This window comes from Colias croceus, chromosome 17 (assembly GCF_905220415.1).
Source record: "Colias croceus chromosome 17, ilColCroc2.1".
NCBI classification, from domain to species: Eukaryota; Metazoa; Arthropoda; class Insecta; order Lepidoptera; family Pieridae; genus Colias; species Colias croceus.
This window is the reverse complement of record NC_059553.1, coordinates 5,904,631-5,927,154: the sequence shown is the minus strand read 5'-3', so window position 1 is coordinate 5,927,154 and position 22,524 is coordinate 5,904,631. Positions and strand designations below refer to the sequence as shown.

Below are 22,524 nucleotides of genomic sequence, written 5' to 3'. Positions count from 1 at the left end.
TAACTTGAGCTCATTTTTAACAACTCGTTGTAACGTTGAATGACTTACACCTAAATCTCGAGCCATTTTTCTTACCTTGGCTTGTGAATTGCGGGTCTATCTTTGTTTGACGATATGTCGAAGCCTAGGCGTCTTTACAGTTCTTTTTCTGCCTCTTCCCAGACAGTTACCATGATGGCCAAGCTCATCGTAGCGTTTAATAGCAGAAGAAACTAACTGCCGACTGATACCGAGAAGTCGCACTACCGCGCACTGCCGCTTACCAGCCTCATATAAGGATATTATTGCACCTCGTTGAGCAGACATAGTAAAAAATGACTAATTTTTAATTTATTCTCTTCACAAATAACTTTAAGTTGGCGCCAAAACATGTGAAAATAATAATTAAAAAACAAAAGCAACGCAGCATGTCCCATTTTTGAAATTTATTATTTTGAAATTTGTCAACGTAATTTAGAACCACCCTGTAGTAGGGACTGAAACGAACGGTTACCTAGTAGAAATAAACAACCCAAAAAAAGTTACTGTTAATATATATAAACAATCAGTAGGTATATAATCTCGTATCGTAATTATTTCTATTTTTAAATATTTATTTCTATTTCAATTTTCTCTAAAAGTATTTCTATTAAGTTTCTTCAAGATGTTAAAAAAACGCGTCGTTCTTTATTGAACAATTATTACGTATGCTTTGATTTTTCACATCAATTACGAACTACCAGTAATATTATATTCCCGAACTTAAGCAGAGTATAAAACTTTAAAACATAACATGGTAGAAGTGAGAAAGTTCCCGATTGATTTTAGTTTCCAACACATTATAAGGACCTTTCAGTGGATATTGTGTTGCTTGCACGTGTTGATTAGATCGCAGAACTCTAGGTTTCTAACTAAATTCAAATTCAGTTTGAATTACTTGTAAATTTAATTAATTTAGATGCAGTTGGTTTCGCTGTATTTCTTGTTAAATACATTGGAATTATTTAATTGCTACATTGTTCTTAAAAACCCTTCCATAATATTTAACCCAACAGTAGTCGCGTGGTCTACACGTGTAATCCAGTGATACAAAATTGCAAATTTCTAAAAATCTAATAGTTCCAGTTATTTTATCCTTCGTGTACCTACTCTTAGTTGAATAATTGCCGCATGCACTCAGTGCAGCGTGGAGAGTTGGGTGCGCGTGGTTGTGGAACAGGAGTAAGTTTAAGTAAGTTTTTTGTTGTGACTGTTTCATTTATTTTATACAAATATTATAGTGTGATTTTAAAAATAATGTTACAGACTTATAAATTACAAATTAAGTGCCATGCAAATGCCGGCCGGCGGTATTATTTTGGTCGGTACCCTGACTGCGTTAGAGCCCGTAGATATGGTTGTATGTTTTGTTGATTATTTTAAATAGAAAATATATAGTAATGAAGATTTATAAATAAATAAACAGACTTTTTAATTTATTTGTGTACTTTTTCTTGTTTTAAAAATGGTATGACCCTTGTAGACCACACGATCTCACACGTCACTTTTAGATACGCGACTACGGGTTAAATCGTAGAAACCTTTTTTTCTTTTGTATTCAGGCATTCAATCAATCAGCTAGACAGATTGTTTGTATTTGGAAGTCTTTCATCCATCTTTACCATGCTACTACTGATTTAACTTGAATTTTTTGTGAAGATGTTCTTCTATAAATATTAAATTCAATACATTTTCTCTACATCATGTATGTATGTTCATACCTGGTGCTTCCTTGTACTGAACAATGTAGTTAATGATAGGGCTATTGCCTGCGTAGGGTTGCGTCCAAGATATTTGTATCGACCTCGATTGTTGGTCGATTATTCTTATGTTTTTTGGCATTTCTGGAACCTACAAAAATGATACATACCTAATTATTTATATTGAACTTCAATTTCATGTTCAATCATCTTAATGAAACACGAAATACCTACTGAACATTTTTCTGTATCCAAAACAATAAATAAAATTACGCTATTTTGTTACAACTTAAAAAGGTTCCTAAGTACTTAATTAAAAATGGAATTCAACCATTTTAAAATTGGTCAAACAGTTACGATATCTACAATCTAAATTGACCCTTAAATACAACCACTAAAGTTCAGATTACCTCTTGCACAAGCAAATGTATCAACATTTCGTCCTGTCCGTACGCGTTGGACGCGCGGCAGGTGAGCGCGCCAGTATCCTGGCGGTATGTTTGCAGGATACTGAGCTCTGACACTAGCCCGTCGTCCAGGACTTGCTCGCGGATTGTGTACCTAGTGCGGAGGGGAATGTGGTATAAAATCATGTATAATCATTAATAAAGACAAAGTAGACAAAGACGAACAAATAGTATAAATGAACATGTTTGTAGGTAATCATGAGATAACTCAAGCTCATTTTTTTGTCTGTCAGTAACGCATAAACAGCTAGAACCGATTATGAGTAATAATTAATTGTATCCTAAATTATAAATCAAAACTGAAAAGTGGTACTGCGGTTATACGCCATTTGGAAAATACCATTTGAATGACTTCTGAACCATTTGAAAAGTTACTACAACGGAAACAAGTGCAAAAACGCTTCTAGATTTGTCTTTATTCTTCGTAAGTGTCTTCAAGTTTAAATTAAATGAAGAACCAAGACATCTTGTGAGAGATCAACTTTCACCCTTTCGAGAAATTCGACCCGCGAAACCCACATTGAATTTGATAGATGGAGAATCTTTTATTAGATTCCAAACTAAATCAAACCTGGTAGCTCTGTATTCAATGCTCACACATAAACCACTATGCCAAGGAGACTTAACGTTAAACTGAAAACTTAACAAAAACCGTTTCTACTATTAAATATACAGAATAGATTTACTATTAAATATACAGAAAATATAAAAGAAAACAAATACCTTTGATCCAAATGGTGTGCTATGGTGTGATGATGAGGGCTTCTCCACGTGACTTCGAGCGGTGCATCCCCAGATGCAGCGCATTGTAGATGTGCAGCTTCCCCTGCTGTTACTTGCACGGTTTTGCTCTTTACGGGAAAGCGAGCGGGGGCTGAGAAGGTTAATATAGGTTAATATTTAAATTTCTAGAAGAAGACTCACTCGACTGGCCATATAAATGCTACCAGGAATTTTATGTGTGGCATAACAAACATTTAATTTAATTTAATATTATTCTTAATATTAAATTTAATTAAAGTTTTCTTTCGATCTCTTAACTATATTAAATAGTAGGTATCTGGTTCAAAAATATCGATTCTCCGCACCCAACCAACTATTATTGCATTAAATATAGGCACAGTATAAATTATTCTCTATGAAAGTATCCATACAAATGTATGAATATTTTTTCCAATATCAGTGCAACGTTTTATTATTAACGACTATCTGAACTTTTCAAGCAATTGTTGTCAAAAGTAATTGCAATATTAAATTTGTTATATAAAATTGATTACTACAGCTTCGCCTACGCGAATACGGAATTTCACGTTTCACTTGTCAACTCGACGTTTCAGAATGTCGAGATTGTTTTTTTTTATTATATTCGTAATTGCAATACATTTTTCAGCAACAGACAAAAAGCTGTTTTGTTGAAACTGAAATATTGCACAAAAAAAATCTAAATCGTCGCGTAGATATAAAGTTAATAAAGGAGGAATTTAAAGAAATAAAAATATTTTACATTCATTTGATGCATTCACTTAAAAATGACTGAATGAAATATTAAATTGTACAATACAGTTTAATTCAATATAAATTCAATTCTATTACTAACTGAATACAAGTATACCTACTAAAGTTAGTCAAATATCATTTCACCCATGAAATACGAAACAGACCAAACAAACTGAACTATATAAATAAAACGCATGTCCGTGAATATAAATAGAGGTTTGTCGAGAAATACAAGCACACAATACAAATACATTTACCGTAGAATGTGAAACTGTTTGCAAACTGTTGGGATTCGTGATTGTGTTCGAGGAAACAGGGTCTAAACTCCAAAGTGAGGGAACTCTTTCTCGACCGGTACGATTACATACAATTTGTTAGTTTTGCATAAATCAGACCCTTGTATTTTAGAATCACCTGTGTCTCGTTAATATTTATATCGCATACAAATAAATCGATTTCAATGTTTGAAATGTTCCCGTTTCCATTTTCAGCTTTTAAAGAGATATTATCTATCTGTGCGCTTTATGTGAGAATTAATTGCTAAGTTTAGATATCTCGATGAAGTTTAGTCACAATATACAGATACAACCAGTAGGGAAACTTCATACAATACGTTCGAAATGGCTGACGTACACAAGCAAGCGTGTTTACGAGAATCATAAGGGTAGGTATTATGACATTTGACAGAATCCTTTAGACATGTGTTAGTTTGTGCTTGTGTTTGCTTGTGTGCGTGAGCCATTTCGAACGTATTGTATGAAGTTTCCCTACTGGTTGTATCTGTATATTGTGGTTTAGTGCATATTAATGAAATATGACTGATGTTAATTAACATTTATTTGCTTAAATGTACGTATTTTTGTATAGGTATAGGTAATATAGTTTATCCTGTAGTGTGTGTGATAGTTTATATTGTGAACATTCATTGATCCAAATCTTCTTTAATGATATTTAAAGCTCTACAAATACAAATAAACTAACCGAATAAAAATTATGTTAGTTAAATAAAAACAAATGGAAGTTATATAAATAATATAACAACATATTATTTTATCTGCGACCTCACTGCCCTCATTTATATTGTGTTCAATAATGCTGTTTTTAGTTTTTTCAGCCAAATTTCTAATACAGATAGTGAAAGTACTAAAATTAAAGAAAATTTTGCTTCAATTAACATTTATACTCGTAAATCTACTACCTAACTTTGATTTGATGAAATTAGCCATTACAAATAGCAAACGGGTGCTTTTGTTACCGGCGAGTCAAAGTGTAATGGATGAAGATAAATTTGTCCGTCGACAAAAGCCAATATCGTTGAATACAAACACGTATAAAGTGAACTTATTCTTTTGGAAGCCAACTGTCTCGTTTTCCAATAAAGGCGAAACGTATTGCGATGTACGGTCATTGAGTTTTCTGGTCAAACGCACGCAGTTTTCGTCACCTATATTCGACGTTTTTTTCCCAATTTTTTCGACCACAGATCACATTATATCTTTAGAATATCGAGAAAATTTGATTATCTGTGCTCTTTTTTCCGTGGTTAGTAACATCTGCCCGCGAAATTACACTTTCAGTTGAGTCGAAGGGAAGGCGCAATTTTTGAAACTGCTTACAATTTTATATATTTCTTCATATGAGAAATTAAAGAAAATTATTTTTAGATAAAAATAAAATATAGAAACACAATGTTTATAAACTGTGAATGTTACTCTCACAAAATTAATGTAATAATTCTAATAATATTTAGCTGATTGCATTCAATCAGATGTAATAATAAACAAACAAAATGCGAAGACAAATGAAATTCAATACTATATAATCATTATAAAAAGGTGTGTTTAGACAGCGAAGTACCAACTTTATTAAATTAAAGCTTGTTTGAGTACGTAAGAATAGAAGATAATAACTCTATTATCAATAATTAATTTAAGTGAAAATTCCCCAACACAATAGCTGCGATCTTCATGAAAAGCTTTGTAAAATGGTGAGAAATGGACGTTCTTTGATTTTATATACCTAAGTATAATATGAAAGGAATGGCAGCCGAGCAATTTGAGCGAGTTATCGGAACCTTTCGCAATTCTATAGAATTAAATAAGGAGGCCAACGTTAGAATAAAGTTATTTAAGTTTCGGACGCTTCTTGACTCGGAACATCGCTGCCAGTTCAGGTGTGAATAATACTCTTGTAAAGTGCACAAGTTTAGCTTCGAGTTGAAAACTTCGTTGAAAGTACAATATTATTTTTCCCCTTTCTTCCTCAGCTGTTTCTTAAGTAATTTTAAACGGTTGCCCTATATCACCTTTGTAGATTAAACGTGGCGAAAGTTTTCAAAAATTGCATTGCTGCAGAATAAAATACGGTGAATGGACTCGCTGAAATGCCGCATTATTTTGATTAAAGTATCGTAAACGTGCACGTATATTGCATTTAAAGCGTCCGTACGAGAATAATATAATTTTAATGGAAAATACTTGGAACGACTTAAGAAAAATAATGTTCTTTAGCACAATGGAGGTAGTCGGAGGCCCGTTGTTGAAGCAATAATGAGGGTAAAGAATTTTCATTTCAGTTTCTTGTACGAGTCATCGCGGCGAGCTATCGAGGAATTCCACGAGTTTAGCGCGGTTTTGCGATTGCTCTCGTAAGATATTAGGTAGGTATATAATATAACCGCAATAAAAGTTGTGCACAAATGAAAAAATAAAGATATCTTTTCTTTTTGTTAAAATGAAAAAGTTCGCTATTAACGTTTTATTCAAGTCAAATTTCTCGATATCATATTTTTGTACATAAATTATCCACATAGCCCTATGATATATAAAAGAGCTAGATACGTTACCCGCTCTCTATTTTGGCAAGAAAAAACTCAGGTAAGTGCCCGAGTTTCACTTAGTCACGCACCATTCAGCGTCGTGGCTGGACGTTCTTTTTGTATTTTAATCGGCAGTTGTTATTACGAAGTACATGAGTGAGACATGTATTATGTCTCGTGCGTGAGAGTGAAAGAGAGAACAACTGTATTGGTGATAATGCGTTAGTAAGTAGGTATGTATTAATTACGCTGTTTTTTAGTGCAATGATGTTGGCGTATGCCGCGTCTACTAGTATAATAGGTCATTGACATAGCCACGTTAATTTTTGCGTATTTCGACTTTCGTATATTAGCAGGTACACAAAATGAAATAGGTTTCGGGCATTTGAGAAGTTCCGAGAAATAGCTTTAATTTTAGGGATATAATACCTACTTACATAATATCATAATTTTCTCTAGGTACTTACATAAAATACTTGATATATAATATATCATTTATTGCGATTTTAGATATTACTTTATACTATATTGACAATTCAATATAAATAAATTCCTAGTACATACATTTATCCAGACATAAGGTAAGTTATTTGTAGGAATTGGTGCGATGTAGGTCGTGTTTGTCAACTTTCTTCACTCTATGCAAAGTGAAGAATTTTGCTCTCGAGTAGGTACCTAGTTCCTGTATTTTACTTTTACCAACTTCCGATCCGTCTTATAAACTATTTCTCATAGGAATGCTTAAGTGCAACTTCCTAAAATACCGAATAGTTGAAAGTTCTGTATAGATATGAGCAATTTAAAGTTTTATGGAATAATTGAGCAAACAGTAAGGATTTCTGGCGTACATCCAGCCAATTATGTTTTATAACTCTGGAGTGATTTTCAGTTATAAATATAGATCTTAATATAAATAAAAACTTCAGAGTTTAAATAGGATTCACTAGCGTTGATTATATTTAGATTTCCCTACTTAAAAAGAAGGTTGACTATATTTTGTTTGAACTTTCTATAAACTTTTTAACACGACGCGCAAAGCTATGGTTTTTAGTTTTAACATTAAAACATACTACATATTTTACTCTTTTTATTTTACAAATTCTATTATAAAGTTCGTTTCAGATTGAATCAAACTTGATAATAGAATTTGTATGTAAATGACACATTGGCTAGTATTGATCTATGAAATTTTATTCTCTTCATGTACGTTTATTTCAGGAATACGTTTTCATGCTGCAGGTATGATACTATCATACATTTTAAATAAAGTCACTTAAAAAAAAGATATTTTCTATCAGGATATTTACATTTAAAGTAAGAACACTTTACTTCTAAATAATATTCACTTTAGAAACAAATTTTTAGCATGAGGGAAAACGCGTTTTGCATAAACATCCATTATATTATTTACTCTCAGAATATTACACTCATCGAAAGCATAATTTACTTTTAAATTATATTCACCCTACAATTCAATTTCAACCAAACAGGAAAACGGTTCTTTCATCGAAATATACATATGTACCTACATATCACACAAAAAATAAACAAATTTCGCGAAACCACACACAATACACTATACGGAACCCGGGCTACATAACCAAGCAAGTAAGAAAATCCAAAAATAACTCACCATTAACTTTCAGGAATATTAATTTGCTCAGTCCCGCGCCGATATCATTCCTCGCCTCACACAAGTAATGCCCTTCGCTGTCTTTGGCAACTCGCTCGAAGACAAGCGACCCGTTCTCTAGGACCCTTGAACTGCCTTCGAACATGAAGTCCTTGTACTCGCCCGGTGTTTTTCCTAATACAATATATATCTGATAAATATAAAGTATGGGGATTTTTTTTATTGGTATAAGTTGCACGTGTATGATAATATTAGTTCCCTGGTACAAAATATGTCGAATAAGGATAGGTATGTAGGAGTAAATAACACGTGTATGTTGTTGATTGTTAAATAACAAGAACAATAACAAATAACCAATACCCATATTATATTGCGTAGGTTGCAAAAAAGTTAAAATAAAATGCTAACTTATTAATTAGGTAATAAATTAATTACTACGAGTCTAGAGTCAAAGGGGCTTTATTTATTTAAACAACACCCATCAACAATACATGAGAGAAATGAACATACCTATGCATGTTAATAACAAAGTTAGCAAAATACGATGTTGCCTGCATTAAATATGATGACTTTCATTATAATAATAAATCGTATAGTTGTGCTGCCACATGGCCTGTTTTCATAATAAAAACATCACATTTATCTAACAAAACAAGAAAATATTTGCTTTAAATAATTCCAAATGCGAATGTCGAAGTCGGATAACTTATAAATATTCTTTTCGCGTCTGGAATCTATTTTGCAGAAAGTACGATACAATTTGATATGAGTTCCGCAATTTAAATTATACGATAAATATTGATAGAGGTACACAGTAGTTGTGTATTATGTGAAATGGAATGGAAATTGAAGTTTTATACATTTTCTAATGTTATTTTGATATTTGGTTGTGTATAAACTATAAACTATTATGGAGAAAGAACTGTTTGCTTATGCCAAATTATTTCAATACCTATCTATAAAAAATTAGAAAAGGAAATTTTTAAGCGAATAATTATAAACGGTAACCAAGTCCGTCCATCATTATTTTCTTTAAGCTTTAATTTAAAATCCAAATTTTTCTTTCACTTTACTTATAAACCTTTTTTAAGCGGTTCTTTGGATCACTAACCAAAAAGGGAAAAAAGGGCGTTTTGACTTTTTATTACCATACGTTCTTTTCCATATTTGTTTCCACATGTAATTGATTTTAATTAAGTTTTACTTACCGACGGCTTTTTTCCACGTGATGATGGGTTTTGGATAGCCATCTGCTTGACACTGTAAGGTGACATCTTGTCCAGCCGCTACTGCTATATCGTTTGGCTCCAAGCGCCATCGAGGAGGAACTAAATAAATTAGTTTTATTTTAATATAATATTTAAGTTGTAAATTTTATTGGGGACGGTGAAAATCGACGCGATTTATAATTTATTATATAGGCTAGACATAATAACAAATGTAATTTCAATTTAAATTAAGTGGAAGCTTGTGAAGTCAAGCATTTCATTTTTCCTACTTGATAATGCAGTTCAATTAAGAAGTAAGTATGCTTTGTAGCTACGTACAAAGTCATAACTAAGTTCAATTTCATTTTTTTTTCAGAAATGACGGAACGTACATGTACGAGCATGTTTAAAGCCTGAATTAATAAGCCAAGATTATTAAACCTAAAGAAATTTGCCCAAAATAATTTAATTTTATCATATATCAAAACCATACCAGAAATGTAAAGCTGTACCAGAAATTGTTAAGTTTTTGTTGGCACTAAAGCTTTTTTTTTCTTTCTTTTAATTTAAAATCCAAAAAATTATATTTATATACCAGAAATGTACGCCAATAACTAACCATTAACAGTCAAAGGCACAGTAAACCGTTCCGAGCCAGCCACGTTAGAGGCTATGCACGTATAGTTCCCGCTGTGCAGCGAGGTGATGTGCTCGATGACGAGCGACGCGCTGTACTCGTCCATGCGCCGCGTGAGGATCCCGCTCGGCGCGTACGGCGATGACGTCACCGCCTGCCCGTTCTTCTCCCAACGAAACGCGATCGGCAAATCCCCCTCCAATATCTGACACGATATCGCCGCCCTCATACCCTCTCGCAACAGATTCGTCAAAGGCTGGATCGGCAATATCTTCGGCTGCACTGCAGGCAAAAAGACAACGATGCATTCTTTAAACGAGCCCCGCTCCCCGGTTCCAATTAAGCCTTCTAAAACGCCGTTCTGGCAGAACACCAAACGCGTTCCGAAAAACTGTGCTCCATTGGATTTTACGAGTAATTAATTGGAAATTTAAGCCCTGTTTATCGCCGTTTTAATGTAGGAGACCTGAGTTGCTCGCGGTCGAAACTAAGATTTTTATATTTTACTTTATTATCCTATTAACCGGGTGAGGCAAGAAAATTAAAGGTCTGCCGCGGAGTAATAGCCCGGCGCTCTGAGTTTAATGAATTACGCATGAATAACTCCGCCTCCTGAATCTGTGATTTTATGATGCATTTGCAATCTTTTACAAGAAAATAGGGAAACAGGTCAGATTGCTGATTAATCATTAAATTGTTTTATAACTCAACCTTCGTTAATTAAAAATATGTTGTGAAAATTCATTTGCTTTATCCAGGTTAATATCCAACCTTCATCTTTTTTTCTGTTATCATACTTACAAGGTTACTTTTGTTTATGAAATAAGATATTTTGGTTTATATATTAATAAAGCTAAATAAATTATTTTCAGATTATAAATCTTACCTAATATTTGCACCTCTACTTCTCGCCTTGCTACATGACGTTGTCTATTTGTCGCCTGGCAGGTGTAGGTTCCTGCATCTTCACCACGCTGCGTTTGTTCCACTATCAGAGTACCATTTGGAAACACTTTTTGACGCCGGTTTAGAGGTAGATTTTGACCATCTGTAAAAAATATTTCTTCGAAAAAAAGTTCACGAAAATGAAAAAACAATACGAAGGTTTATAAGAATTAAAATTATCCCTATTGTCCCTGAATAAAGTTTTCTTTTCCGTTTTATTAATAATTATTTACTACCATTCTTACTACCAGCCTATTTATATCAATATAAAATATCAATTATTATTAAAGAAAAGCTTGTAAAATATTGGCCTCTTGGAAGTTGGTAGCACTCTCGATAAAACTATAGATTCTTTATCAATAAGCAGCGTAAAAGGGAGGTACGTAAATTATTTAAATGGCGACTCAATAAAGTCTCATGTAGGAGATAAGATCGTTGTTGACAAGGGTCGGACCGGAAAAGGAAAATTACAGGGGAGTGACCGAGCAGTCTTAATTTGATCTTACACAGTAATTCTGTTAAACGAGCTAAGCGCTTTACGGTCGGATATTTTCTTTATATTTTGCGATCTCCGGTCGAGTGGCCAGACATAGGAATGCTCGAGTGGACCAATTAATTAAATATAGATTTTTCTGAAACATTTTCTTCGGCAACGCACAAGTATGTAGGACAAAATATTGCGACGTTTTTTTCTATTGTTAATCAAAATATCTTGTATTTGTAAATCTTGGAATTTTTCGGTATTTGTTTAGATGTCGTTTCTGTAAAAATTGATTGAGTTTTTAATCTTGAAAGTGAAACAATTTTCATTACTAATCGGTAAGTTCAGGCTATCCTACAAATATACAAAAATTTTGTCTTCGCTCTAGTATTTTCAATAACATTTATAATAGTACCATTCGTCGAAATATAACGTATTCAAATAAAATAACTCGAACAAATTGTCTATGGATAAAGGCAGAAGCTATTAAAGCTTCCGAAGAAAGACGTGAACGAGAAATCACGTTGGGACTAAGTTAAAAATTCCTCCCCTAATTGGATCGTGCGAGGCCTTCGTATTAGAAGCTGTGAGGCAATTTGCTCACGTTTTCACGCGGGTATTTTATTGCTTTTTTGTGTAATATGTATCGTGTATTTTTTATATTGAATATTTTGACTAGCTTGTTAGCCTAGAGGTATATATGGAAATTAATATTATGATTTCATTTAAAAATTGATTTCAATTTTTAAAAACTAGTGGTTCGCCCCGGCTTCGCCCGTGGTACATATTTCGCAATAAAAGGTAGCCTATGTCCTTTCTCGGGTATCAAAATATCTCCATACCAAATTTCATGCAAATTGGTTCAATAGTTTAGGCGTGATTGAGTAACAGACAGACAGACAGACAGAGTTATTTTCGCATTTATAATATTAGTATGGATAGATTGGTTTATTTAATCTTACTAATTTTCATCTATAGGTATAATTGCCTTATAATGCGTGTAACTATTTATTATTAATCATTTGAGTTAACTTCTATGTATCGAATACAATTATTACATTATTGCAAAACGTTTCAGAATGTAATAAAGGAAATGGGAAGCAGCTAAAGTGAAAATAATTAAGTAATTTATCACAAGTATTCTCATAAATGTTATTCAATACAATCATGGTTGTTTAAATATAAAACTAATTATGTATTATCTATAAGATTAAATTCATGAAAGTAATCGGCAATACCATACATCTGTGAAGTCCTGATAAGAAACCGTTACAATTTAGAAGACAATAGTCCAACCTAGCTTCAGTTAAGATTGTGTAAGGAAAAACAGACGACTTTCCGTTTACTTACTCTAGTTTCCTTAACGACCTGTTGCTCGAAAGAACCTCCCCGTGACCTCCCACGGGCTTAATTCGATACACTAAAGTGTCCTTCCGGGCCCGTTTAAACGGAAAATACACGATTTGATCACTTTAGCTATCAGTAATAAATGAGCTCTCTTCCTATACCTAATTTTGTTATATACTATATAATATAGGTATCAGAAAGACCCATGTTAAGTGGATGACTTTCATCACGTTCAAATGATAAGTATTATTTTCATGATAAACATTATTATATGCACCACGCGTTTTTGATTAGCTAAATTCTGTGAAAAAAATTTCGAAGGTGCTGTTTATAGGTTTGGATCGGAAAATCTATAATATGTGGACGTGATTTAAATGTAGGTACAACAACTTTATTAACGTTATTCATCATTTATTTCGTTACGTACATGAAATAAGGGAAAATAAAAATAGAAAGATAAGGGAAAATAATACGCATTTAATATTTTGTTAATAGAATCACACTAAATAAAAAGTCGAGTTGCGAAAGAATAGCAAATTTCATTATTCATGAATATTCAAAGGCTTGAGAATATTTTATAACAAAGAGCTATTAAAAATATTTAAAAGCGAAATTTACTCTATTAAAAATATAATAGAGCAATAAATATATTATTTACTAACGCTCTGAGAAACTTTGCCAATCTGTACATAAATTGTGTGTTTACAGAATATTTACGCCGCCTAATTATGTATTTTATATAAGTGGCTTTTTCAGGTGCTTGAATTAAGTGGTTGGGCTTATAAATATAGGTCACCTTGTTTGTAGTGTCTGTACTGACTTAATTCTTCTTTACACGTGCTGTATTTGTTTCTGCATTCGGGCAATATTTTGTTTATGAAAGCTTATGAAGCTGCTTAATATTTTCTATTGCAATAAAACTATTAATTTATTAAATATTGCAAATATTGAAATGTGCCGAAATTGAAATAAATATGCTTCGGCGTAATAAAAATGGAATAAACAAATATATACTGTTTGCATAAATTTTCATTAAAACTTAATAAAAGTATCGACCTTTTGACACAAAAACATAAAAAGTACTTATATGTATTTTATATTGTTATACCCAAAGGTTACACCGAAATGTTATGAAATAAGTCAGGCTCAGACACTTGGGCATAACGTGTTTACATTATCATAATTCTCAATCAAATCAATACACATTTACCTCTTTCCCAGGTGATAGCTTCAATTGGATATCCAGCGACCGGGCATTTGATATTCAAATCACTGCCCGCGACAGCTGTAACTTTGGGCATTTCCCGTATATAGGGCAGCCCGTATACATTAACTCGGGCAGCGTGGCTCGCTTTCCCCGCGGTGTTGCTGGCCACACACGCGTACTCGCCGCCATCTTGTTCTGTCACGCGACTTATGTTCAGGTGACTGACGACGTCGTCTTGCAGCGTCACGTGCTGGCCGACGACAAATCTGGTGAAAAATTAGATTAGTGATGGATGACTACACAGGATGACTAGAATTGTGCTGGAAATAAAGGTTTATTCACTTTTTAAATTGCATAGGTTCTACGGGTAATTTATCGTATAAAAACTTATAAGTATATTTTTATTGCATTTTCATATTTCTGCACCGAATTTCTGATAATTAACTTATGCTAATCAAATGAAAGCGTAGTATAGGTACGTACATTATTACCCGCGATATTTTGTTATAAAAGTTATGACGTATAATTGAAACCACTTTAATTTGTAATTAGAGCTTTGACTTACCGTGAATTAGTGGGTATAGGAAACCCATCTAGAGTCCATGTGAATTGCGGTGGAGGATGTCCCATTGCTACGCATTTCAGCGATACGCTTGGGCCAGGTTGAAGAGTCTGTTCCGAAAACCAGTACACGAGCTCAGGTTTTGATTCTGTGAAAATAAAATTTATTATGAATATGTCCAATCCTTTATTACAAATTTGTGAATTTTATTATACAGGTATCGGGTAATATTAGGGAGTTTCTGTACATAGTAGAATCATTATTGATGTTTCTATTTATTTATTTATTTTAGAAAACCTTTTTTCCCACTTATTAATGAACCAAAGTTAAATCAAAATAGTCAAGTCCACATTTTATTTTATGCGAGAAAAAGTTATTTGCCAAATATTCTCGATTTGTTCTTTTTCCATTCTATTTAATCAACGCTGGCCCGTTCTTTCAGTAGTAATTCATACGCGATATTATTTCACGCGGCAAAAGTCGTTTGTGAGTAGAGATAAGAAAAATAAGTTCATTAATTTTCACCGAGCTGAGTGCCTAGGAGATTTCAGTATAATTTGCGTATCGACTAAGCAGTTCGCAGTTATGTAGGTAGGTCGAGCCGGCCAAATCCGCCCAGCGGTCCGCGGCACGACTCTCCTAAGCCTGTATTTTTCATGAAATTATACCGTACAATGCGGATTTCCTAGCTTTGTTGTGCTAATTTTTTATCCTGTTAAGATACTTTGCATGAAGAATGGTGAACCTCGCTGCATTATGTTCGTAGTCTGTTCTTTGTAAACTTGTGGTTTATAAAAAAGGACATGGTTTAAGTGTGTTCATAATTTTTTCTTTATTTTAAGATTTTCACAAATTGTTATAATCAAATATAATGAATCTCCTGTAGATGTGATTTAATTGTATCTGATTATAGATGGATAAATGAAGAATTAATTCGGTGATCAATCACAGAAAAAATAGATAAAATATATCGAACAAGTAGCAGGTACTTTACAATAGTCATAATCGCCTATGTTCACTTCTAAAATAGCTACCTAACTTTACATATGTTTAACGCTGGTTCATAAAAACCAACCCACTGCTAGCATACTGCTAAATTTTTATTCGTACAACGCTAAAACTTAGTAAAACACAGCTGGCAATTGTTGCTCTTTTCTAAGCGAGCCTGTGCGGAGATTTAATACGCTTACAACATTTAATCTTATCTAGATACGAGCGTATGTACGAACCTACAAACAATACATCCTTTTACACTAGAATAATTGGATTCAATGTTTACAAAAACATTTTAAACATAATAGAATGCCATATATCGCGAACAATTGCGAGGACTAAAATGAAAACCGAAATAGAATTGAAATAATAGCCGTAAACGCAAATGAAATATAATGCTAGCAAAGCATTTCTGCCACGGCTAGATATTGTTTAATTTTGTGGAATAATATTTGTACATTTCGTGTAACTGAAGTACTTACTCGGCTGAATTTATTACGGTAGAAAGTTACAAGTTACTCTGAAAGTAAACAGATTTACAGCATTAGTTCGCGTTAATTTGCTTAATATGAAGCAGGTGGAACGTGTTGTGTTAAATTTGTAATAATTCGGGAATAGTTCAAACTTTGACCTTCAAACTATTACATTATAGGTATTTAACTTATTATCGTGAACAATCCAAATTATGCCCTCAATGATTTTATATTTCTAACCGAAATTACTTCAATATGTTTATTTTAATAGATATTATATTTTTACTCAGTTTACAATATCAACATTTTATTGAAATATAATAAAATCGAAGATAAAAATGTCTTGTGGAGTTGAAAAAAAAAAATGTTATTAATTGGAGTAATAATTTTCGTACAGTCCTATAAAGAACAACAAATAACTCCATCCTTATTGAAGCCTCAAGGAATATATCTTCATTATTCCCTACACGTGGAAAACGGTATTTATCTTTCTAATTAAACGTTAACTGGAAAACAATACGATATCCAATAGTTTCTGAGCACACGACAAGAACAAATGAGGCTTGTTAACTGTGGGTCTACCACTTGCATAATTTATAGAGCACGTCTGTCTCATACATTTGTATCACAGATCTTGTATATTCATTAAATTACTGATAAATTAACTTTTGCTATTATCTGATTGAGGTAACTGGATAATTTTTTTGATTTGATTACATGTATGTTGGTGAATGTATGAGACTTATCAACAACAGTTTAAGATCTTTTATTCCAACAAGTTTTTACTATTATGCCTTTTTCAGATTTAGAAAATTTACCACAGTTTTGTATTTTTCCTGAATAAAATGAAGGGCTACACTATTTTCGTTATATTATATGTATACAAGAGACACAAAAACACGAAGTGAAGTTGGTGCCCTTGTAGGGTTGATTTTAAGGTACCTACTAAAAATAACCCTAACGCTGTAAGTGCTGGGTCTTGTCCGCTTTTTTTTCTTTCATCTCTACACAAAGCGTATTCAGAATAACCTATCTAATTAAAACGCAACATTACACAAGTCATTAAAGGAATATGGTTTCCTATACGCCAATAGGTAGCATGTGTGCATTGCGACGACCCTTAAGCTCTCAAGAGCAGCGACACCAAATAGCGGGGAGCAAATTAATAATGACACAAAGGGACTCATATGCCGCACGTTTAATAGGTAAAAACGACCTTAACGTAGGGAGATAGGATCTTAATTGGGATTTTTGCGGTTTCGTACATAGTGTTGTGGCGCGATAGGCACCCGGCAGGCGCGCTCCGTCGTTGCAGCTCTTTGTTTCAGCTGAAGAGCTGACTCTAATAGCTTGCAGCGATCCGCGCTTAAAAATGGACTTTTAAATATTTTATGATGAAGGAAACGAGAGCGGATAAAAAGTTGAGTCGCTGTACTTATTCCGTTCGATACTCGTTATCCTAATTACATTTCGGTTTTAAAACTGTGAGTTCATATCGCTCAGAATAACCTTAATAACCGCAATATTTATTTTTGTTTGATTATCTTTTTCTTTTCATCCGCAGTTCAATCAGATTAAAGCTCTGGTATCAGTTTCAGATTAAAACTTGTTATGATGTTAGAGTTTATATTAGATATTATGTAATTGAGTCTGCCACGTGGTTCTGTTCGCCTATTGATGTTGTTGGTATTTGAGTCCTGTTTTCTAGTATATTTAAGTTACCTTTATTCACGCAATATTTATTTATATTCTTGATAGGATACTGCAGTTACAAAAAAAGAATGTGGTCTATATTTAACACATTTCTTTAATTTCTGAATCTTCGAATCTTCTTAAGAATTTATGAAGTTGTATGTCTTCGTGCAAATACGATGAAAACACAGCATCATGTTCTATCCATACTTTGTAAAGTTCTTACACCGAACATTTTATTGTTATTGCTCTTGTTTAAAATTCAATTTATTTTATACATCTTGTACTTTGTACAGTAACTTCTTGATGCATTGTAGAGATCACAATTTTAATTTCGGAACATCATAATGAAACAAGTTTATCTTATTATAAAATTTATGTAATAGATATGTCTTGATAAAGATAAATAACACTTTTTGTATTATATAATGTAATACTTTTAAAGCGATATTATCACAATCCTTTTGTTTGATTTCCTATACATAGTTTTCAATATAATAATAAGAAACTAGATTATTTATGGACATAAAAAAGTCCTGTTTGTATTTGATCATCCCCACTTTCATTCATATAATACGTTAAAAGCGATTCGAAACTATACCACGTGATGAAAAATAAAACTCGGCTTCTATAAACAAATTCCCGTGTACCGATACCTCTCGTTTTTGAGAGGTATCGACGGTTCTCTATAGACACTCTAGATTGGACTGTGAATCTATCTTTCCTCTTTAGTAATATAACACGTTCAAAAGCTTTGTACAAGGAAGATAAATGTATTTGGGTATTATAAAATGATCCTGAATAGTCAATTAGGATAAGGAATTGTATGCTTGCTGTAAAACTATTGAAATAATCTTGTCCAGTTATAACTACGATTCTTAAAAATTTTAATCATGGATAAATTTCCGACGGCAAATAATCTTCATAACTTTGGGATAAAGTACGTTTACAATAAACATTTCTAAATAAAATTTTTCAGAAAGCTTACTATATTGCTCTGCGAACATTGGTCCTATATTAGACCGAGGAGATAGAAAGCAGTTATTCCAAAGTTTATAAGCAACAGTTTCTTAAATGAAAGGAATGTAAAACACACATCACACAGTAATTAAAAAAATATCTCGTCAAACTTGTTAATTATTTATTTATAATTACTTGTATGCAGTACTTACCTCTATTGCCAGTGAAATTCCAGTCAGCGTCGTGTGTATGCGTGCTTCGAGCGAAGGGCGCACGTCGGGATCGGTTGCCAGAATCACGTTTGTTGTCTGATACTATAAATAATAATTAAGGCGATTAGTTTTAATTATGAATCAAAATAATTAACATCATCATTCTTGTCGAGATGCAATAGTCAAACTGGACTACTTTCTTATATCGTTCATGATGTGTTTCCCCCTAAACATTGATTGCATTTTCTTTGAATTATTCTTTTATGTTGGTCATAATTAAGAAATTACTTGATGTTGGTCAATATAACTTAGTATCAGTTTAACCAAAATTAATTTATTTTTTAAATTTACACTATATGCTTTTATTTTCTCATTTATTTATTATCAAATCATTCACATTACCACATTTAAAGATTTAAAATTTCCTTGTACCTTCAATTAAAACCTGAGCGATTCCATAAGCTTGATCTCTCGTACTACTTGCGAAGCACTGATAAATCCCCTGGTCCATAACCTGCGTATTTTTGATATGTAATCTCAATCTATCTTCAGAGATTCGTATTCTGTCTGTGTCCTTCACGGATTTGCCGTCGTGTATCCAGTATACAACCTCAATGGGATGGCCGGACACCTTGCATTCCATGCTTATGTCAGCGTTTAGTTTCGGTCGTAGTAAATCTGGTTTTATTCGGACGGATATTGGTTCTAGAAATAAGTATACATAACAGTTGACAAGTATTTTTGTTTTCGTTGCAAAATATTTAATTTAAAAATTGTAATAGAAAAATTAGAACTTTTACGGTCATTAATTAGCATCATTATACATTTTTGTTATTTCATTTAACCAAAGAGTGTAAGACGGACAGTCTAATTTATGCGTTCTCTATCTAGTAAATTTTATAGCTGTCTCAATTTAAAATGCGATTTCCAAAATTCGTATCCATTTCAACCAATCTACCAACATTTCCCCTATTATTATAATTATTATCTAAAGAAACTTAATTATACACACCTGTAACAATGAGTGAAATATGGACAGAATCACTGCCGGCAGTGTTATTGAGCCAGCATATGAAGCGTCCTGCGTCTTCCCTCTGCACGGATTGTATGCGGAGTAGCCCACCCAGTATCCTAGTTCGTGGATACACTGATGTCTTCTCTATGGGTATTAGTTGTTCGTGGTGCTCACGGAACCATCTAGAAAGACGTCTTACTTTGTAAGAAACATATTATGTTGCTAATTTGCTGCTCTCAAATAATTTTAGACTCTGACCAGATATAATTTTAGAAGAATAATTTGAAATGTTGATATTTAAGTCTGTGGCTCATCTCATTTTTGTCGATAAACCCTAAAGATTTTGTGATGTTTCTTAATATACAAATTAAAAAACATCACAAAATCTTTAGGCAAATTCAAGTTACTTTAGCAGTCACTGATTCATACATTAAGATGTCGAAAGAAACACCGTCTTATTTAATTCTATTACGTGAATAAGTAAAACAGCTCTACTCTAAAACGAATTAGAGCAGCACCGATATCGTAAATACTTTAGAAAACCGTAGTGAATTTTAAATTATTTAAAATCGAGCTAACGTTACGGTCTCTGTACTTATCGAGCACGCTGAAAGAAAAATAAAAACTAACGCGGTACTTTCACTGCAATAAAATTTTAAATCCACGGCGCGGCAGTTTTAGTTAGGTATATAGCTTTTATTTGTAAAATCTGTAATGTATAAAATTGTAAAAATGCGATTCGAATGAGTCCAGTGAGTCGGTCTTGTTTGAATACACATTCGCTTTCTTTGTTACGGCGAAAGCATTGGGTAATACGGACGTGACTGTTCAACTTTTGTGCGGGTACTTTCAAAGCAGTAGAAGAAAGCTGCTAGCAAATGTCGTCTAATCCTGCTGCAATTTCTCGAAAAGGAACGGCTGAGGTTTGAAATCTTCTATGTTCCGAGTTAGCTTTCCTTTTGGAAATAGTTTTGAATGCAGTTGAATAGCACTAAGACATTTGCATTTTAAAGGATTTTTCCTTTACGGAATGAAAGTTATGGCACATACAACTGCGTAATTTTCTTTTTATAGCGCAAATAAACTTGCATATAAACTAACAAAGAGCAAAGTTTTACTAGCAAGCGTTAGATATGAACTAAGTAAATTGAAAAGGTTCCACGACGGTTATGAAATGAAAGTTATATCACTTCGAGATATAGTGCGGTTAGACGTTAATGGATTACTTTATTAATTATTATTATTAGAACTGAAATAATAGATAAATTTCAATTAAAACTGTCTAATCTAGATGAAAATTTTATAATCACTGATCTTGTTAAAATATCATGTGCATTGTGAAAAATAAATATAAATGTTTTCTATTGCCAAAGTTTTCGTATAATTATTGACAAATACTGTATAAACAAGATCTCAAAGATCTAGGCGACGTCTGTGTTGGTATTGGCCAAAGCGAAACTACTCTGATAGTTTGTCGCAAACCAAAGTAAATACAATATGAATTGAAGTTTTGGATTGGTCTGCACCTATACAAACGTTTTCTTGTTGATAGAACTGCCCGCAAAGCTTTTAGTTTATAAAAAAAACCGTGGATGTAGTTTTTTTTATATTGCCAGTTTGTAAAACCTATACATAATCGTCAATTTATATGCAGGGCAAGTGCAGGGCAATATAGCCTTTGTGTATTAAGATGCAGCTGCATCGTAAATAGTAAATCTGTTTTAAAAAACAAGAACTACTATCTATATCTAATGATAGTGTAAATGTAAAATATGAAAGAAGAAAATCAAAAATAAATTTTTATTATTGGAATTTTCTACGCAGTAATATTTGCCGTAACAGTTTTTAATTAAAATATTTTAGCAATAAATAGGATATTTGGAGTAAACAAATCCATATATAGACCGTTCAAATACGTATTTGAATAACGTGTAACATAGGCAGTACAGCCAAATAAATTCATCGCAAATACATTTACGAGGGTATAATGTTATTTGCCAGGTTCCGAGTAAATTGCTTCTTGCCAGTTAAAACGTATCACGGGCTGAAATTATAAAATTGTGGTAAAATATCCACACAGGATCAAAACAGATTCGCATCAAATAAAACGTCCAATTTGCCACGTAAATTTATGGGATTATTTATTCGGCTACGCTTTTTAAATAGGATTCACAAAATTTGACTTTGAAAATATTTAATTGATTTAATATTTATGTTAGTCATCAGTTATGGTAATTTATGTATTTCATCGAAATTCATCTAACTCCAATTTTTTTGCTTTTATTTTCTTATTTCAATTAATACGCTTATTTTCGTGGAACATTTTGACAATGTGCTGGAATAAAAATAATTGAAGGACTTTCTGTAATATATTTCTAAGGCAGTTTGTTTTAATTATTTTTTGAATTAAAAAGGCGCCTTCCCAAATCCCAGAATAAGATTGTAATACGAAAAATAATAAACCTATTCAAAGAATGTAAGCTGCGGATTTCAGTCTTGATTACCTCCAAAGAAGGGTAAAAAAATTGTGAGGGATCGTGATGCTTTGTTGTAAATACGTAGGTAAGACGCAAGTAATTCGATGAGTTGAGTTGTCATAAAACAGTAAACAGTCTTTATCTATATACTCAGAATGAAAAGAATGATAAGGGTTTCTTAT

At 32.7% G+C, this 22,524-nt stretch overlaps 1 protein-coding gene across 1 annotated transcript in view; it reads right to left on the bottom strand.

The window, feature by feature from the left end:
- The window catches only part of LOC123698921 (Down syndrome cell adhesion molecule-like protein Dscam2), a 149,730-nt gene that overhangs the window by 15,971 nt on the left and 111,235 nt on the right, over nucleotides 1-22,524 (bottom strand). The window contains exons 8-19 of the mRNA XM_045645746.1: nucleotides 19,863-20,047; nucleotides 19,283-19,555; nucleotides 18,851-18,952; nucleotides 14,524-14,668; nucleotides 13,962-14,224; nucleotides 10,865-11,026; nucleotides 9,961-10,260; nucleotides 9,342-9,461; nucleotides 8,134-8,307; nucleotides 2,909-3,059; nucleotides 2,129-2,279; nucleotides 1,740-1,869 (exon numbers count right to left, since the gene is read on the bottom strand). Of these exons, the coding sequence (XP_045501702.1) occupies nucleotides 1,740-1,869; nucleotides 2,129-2,279; nucleotides 2,909-3,059; nucleotides 8,134-8,307; nucleotides 9,342-9,461; nucleotides 9,961-10,260; nucleotides 10,865-11,026; nucleotides 13,962-14,224; nucleotides 14,524-14,668; nucleotides 18,851-18,952; nucleotides 19,283-19,555; nucleotides 19,863-20,047 (2,156 nt within the window). The remainder of the gene's footprint in view (nucleotides 1-1,739; nucleotides 1,870-2,128; nucleotides 2,280-2,908; nucleotides 3,060-8,133; nucleotides 8,308-9,341; nucleotides 9,462-9,960; nucleotides 10,261-10,864; nucleotides 11,027-13,961; nucleotides 14,225-14,523; nucleotides 14,669-18,850; nucleotides 18,953-19,282; nucleotides 19,556-19,862; nucleotides 20,048-22,524) is intronic.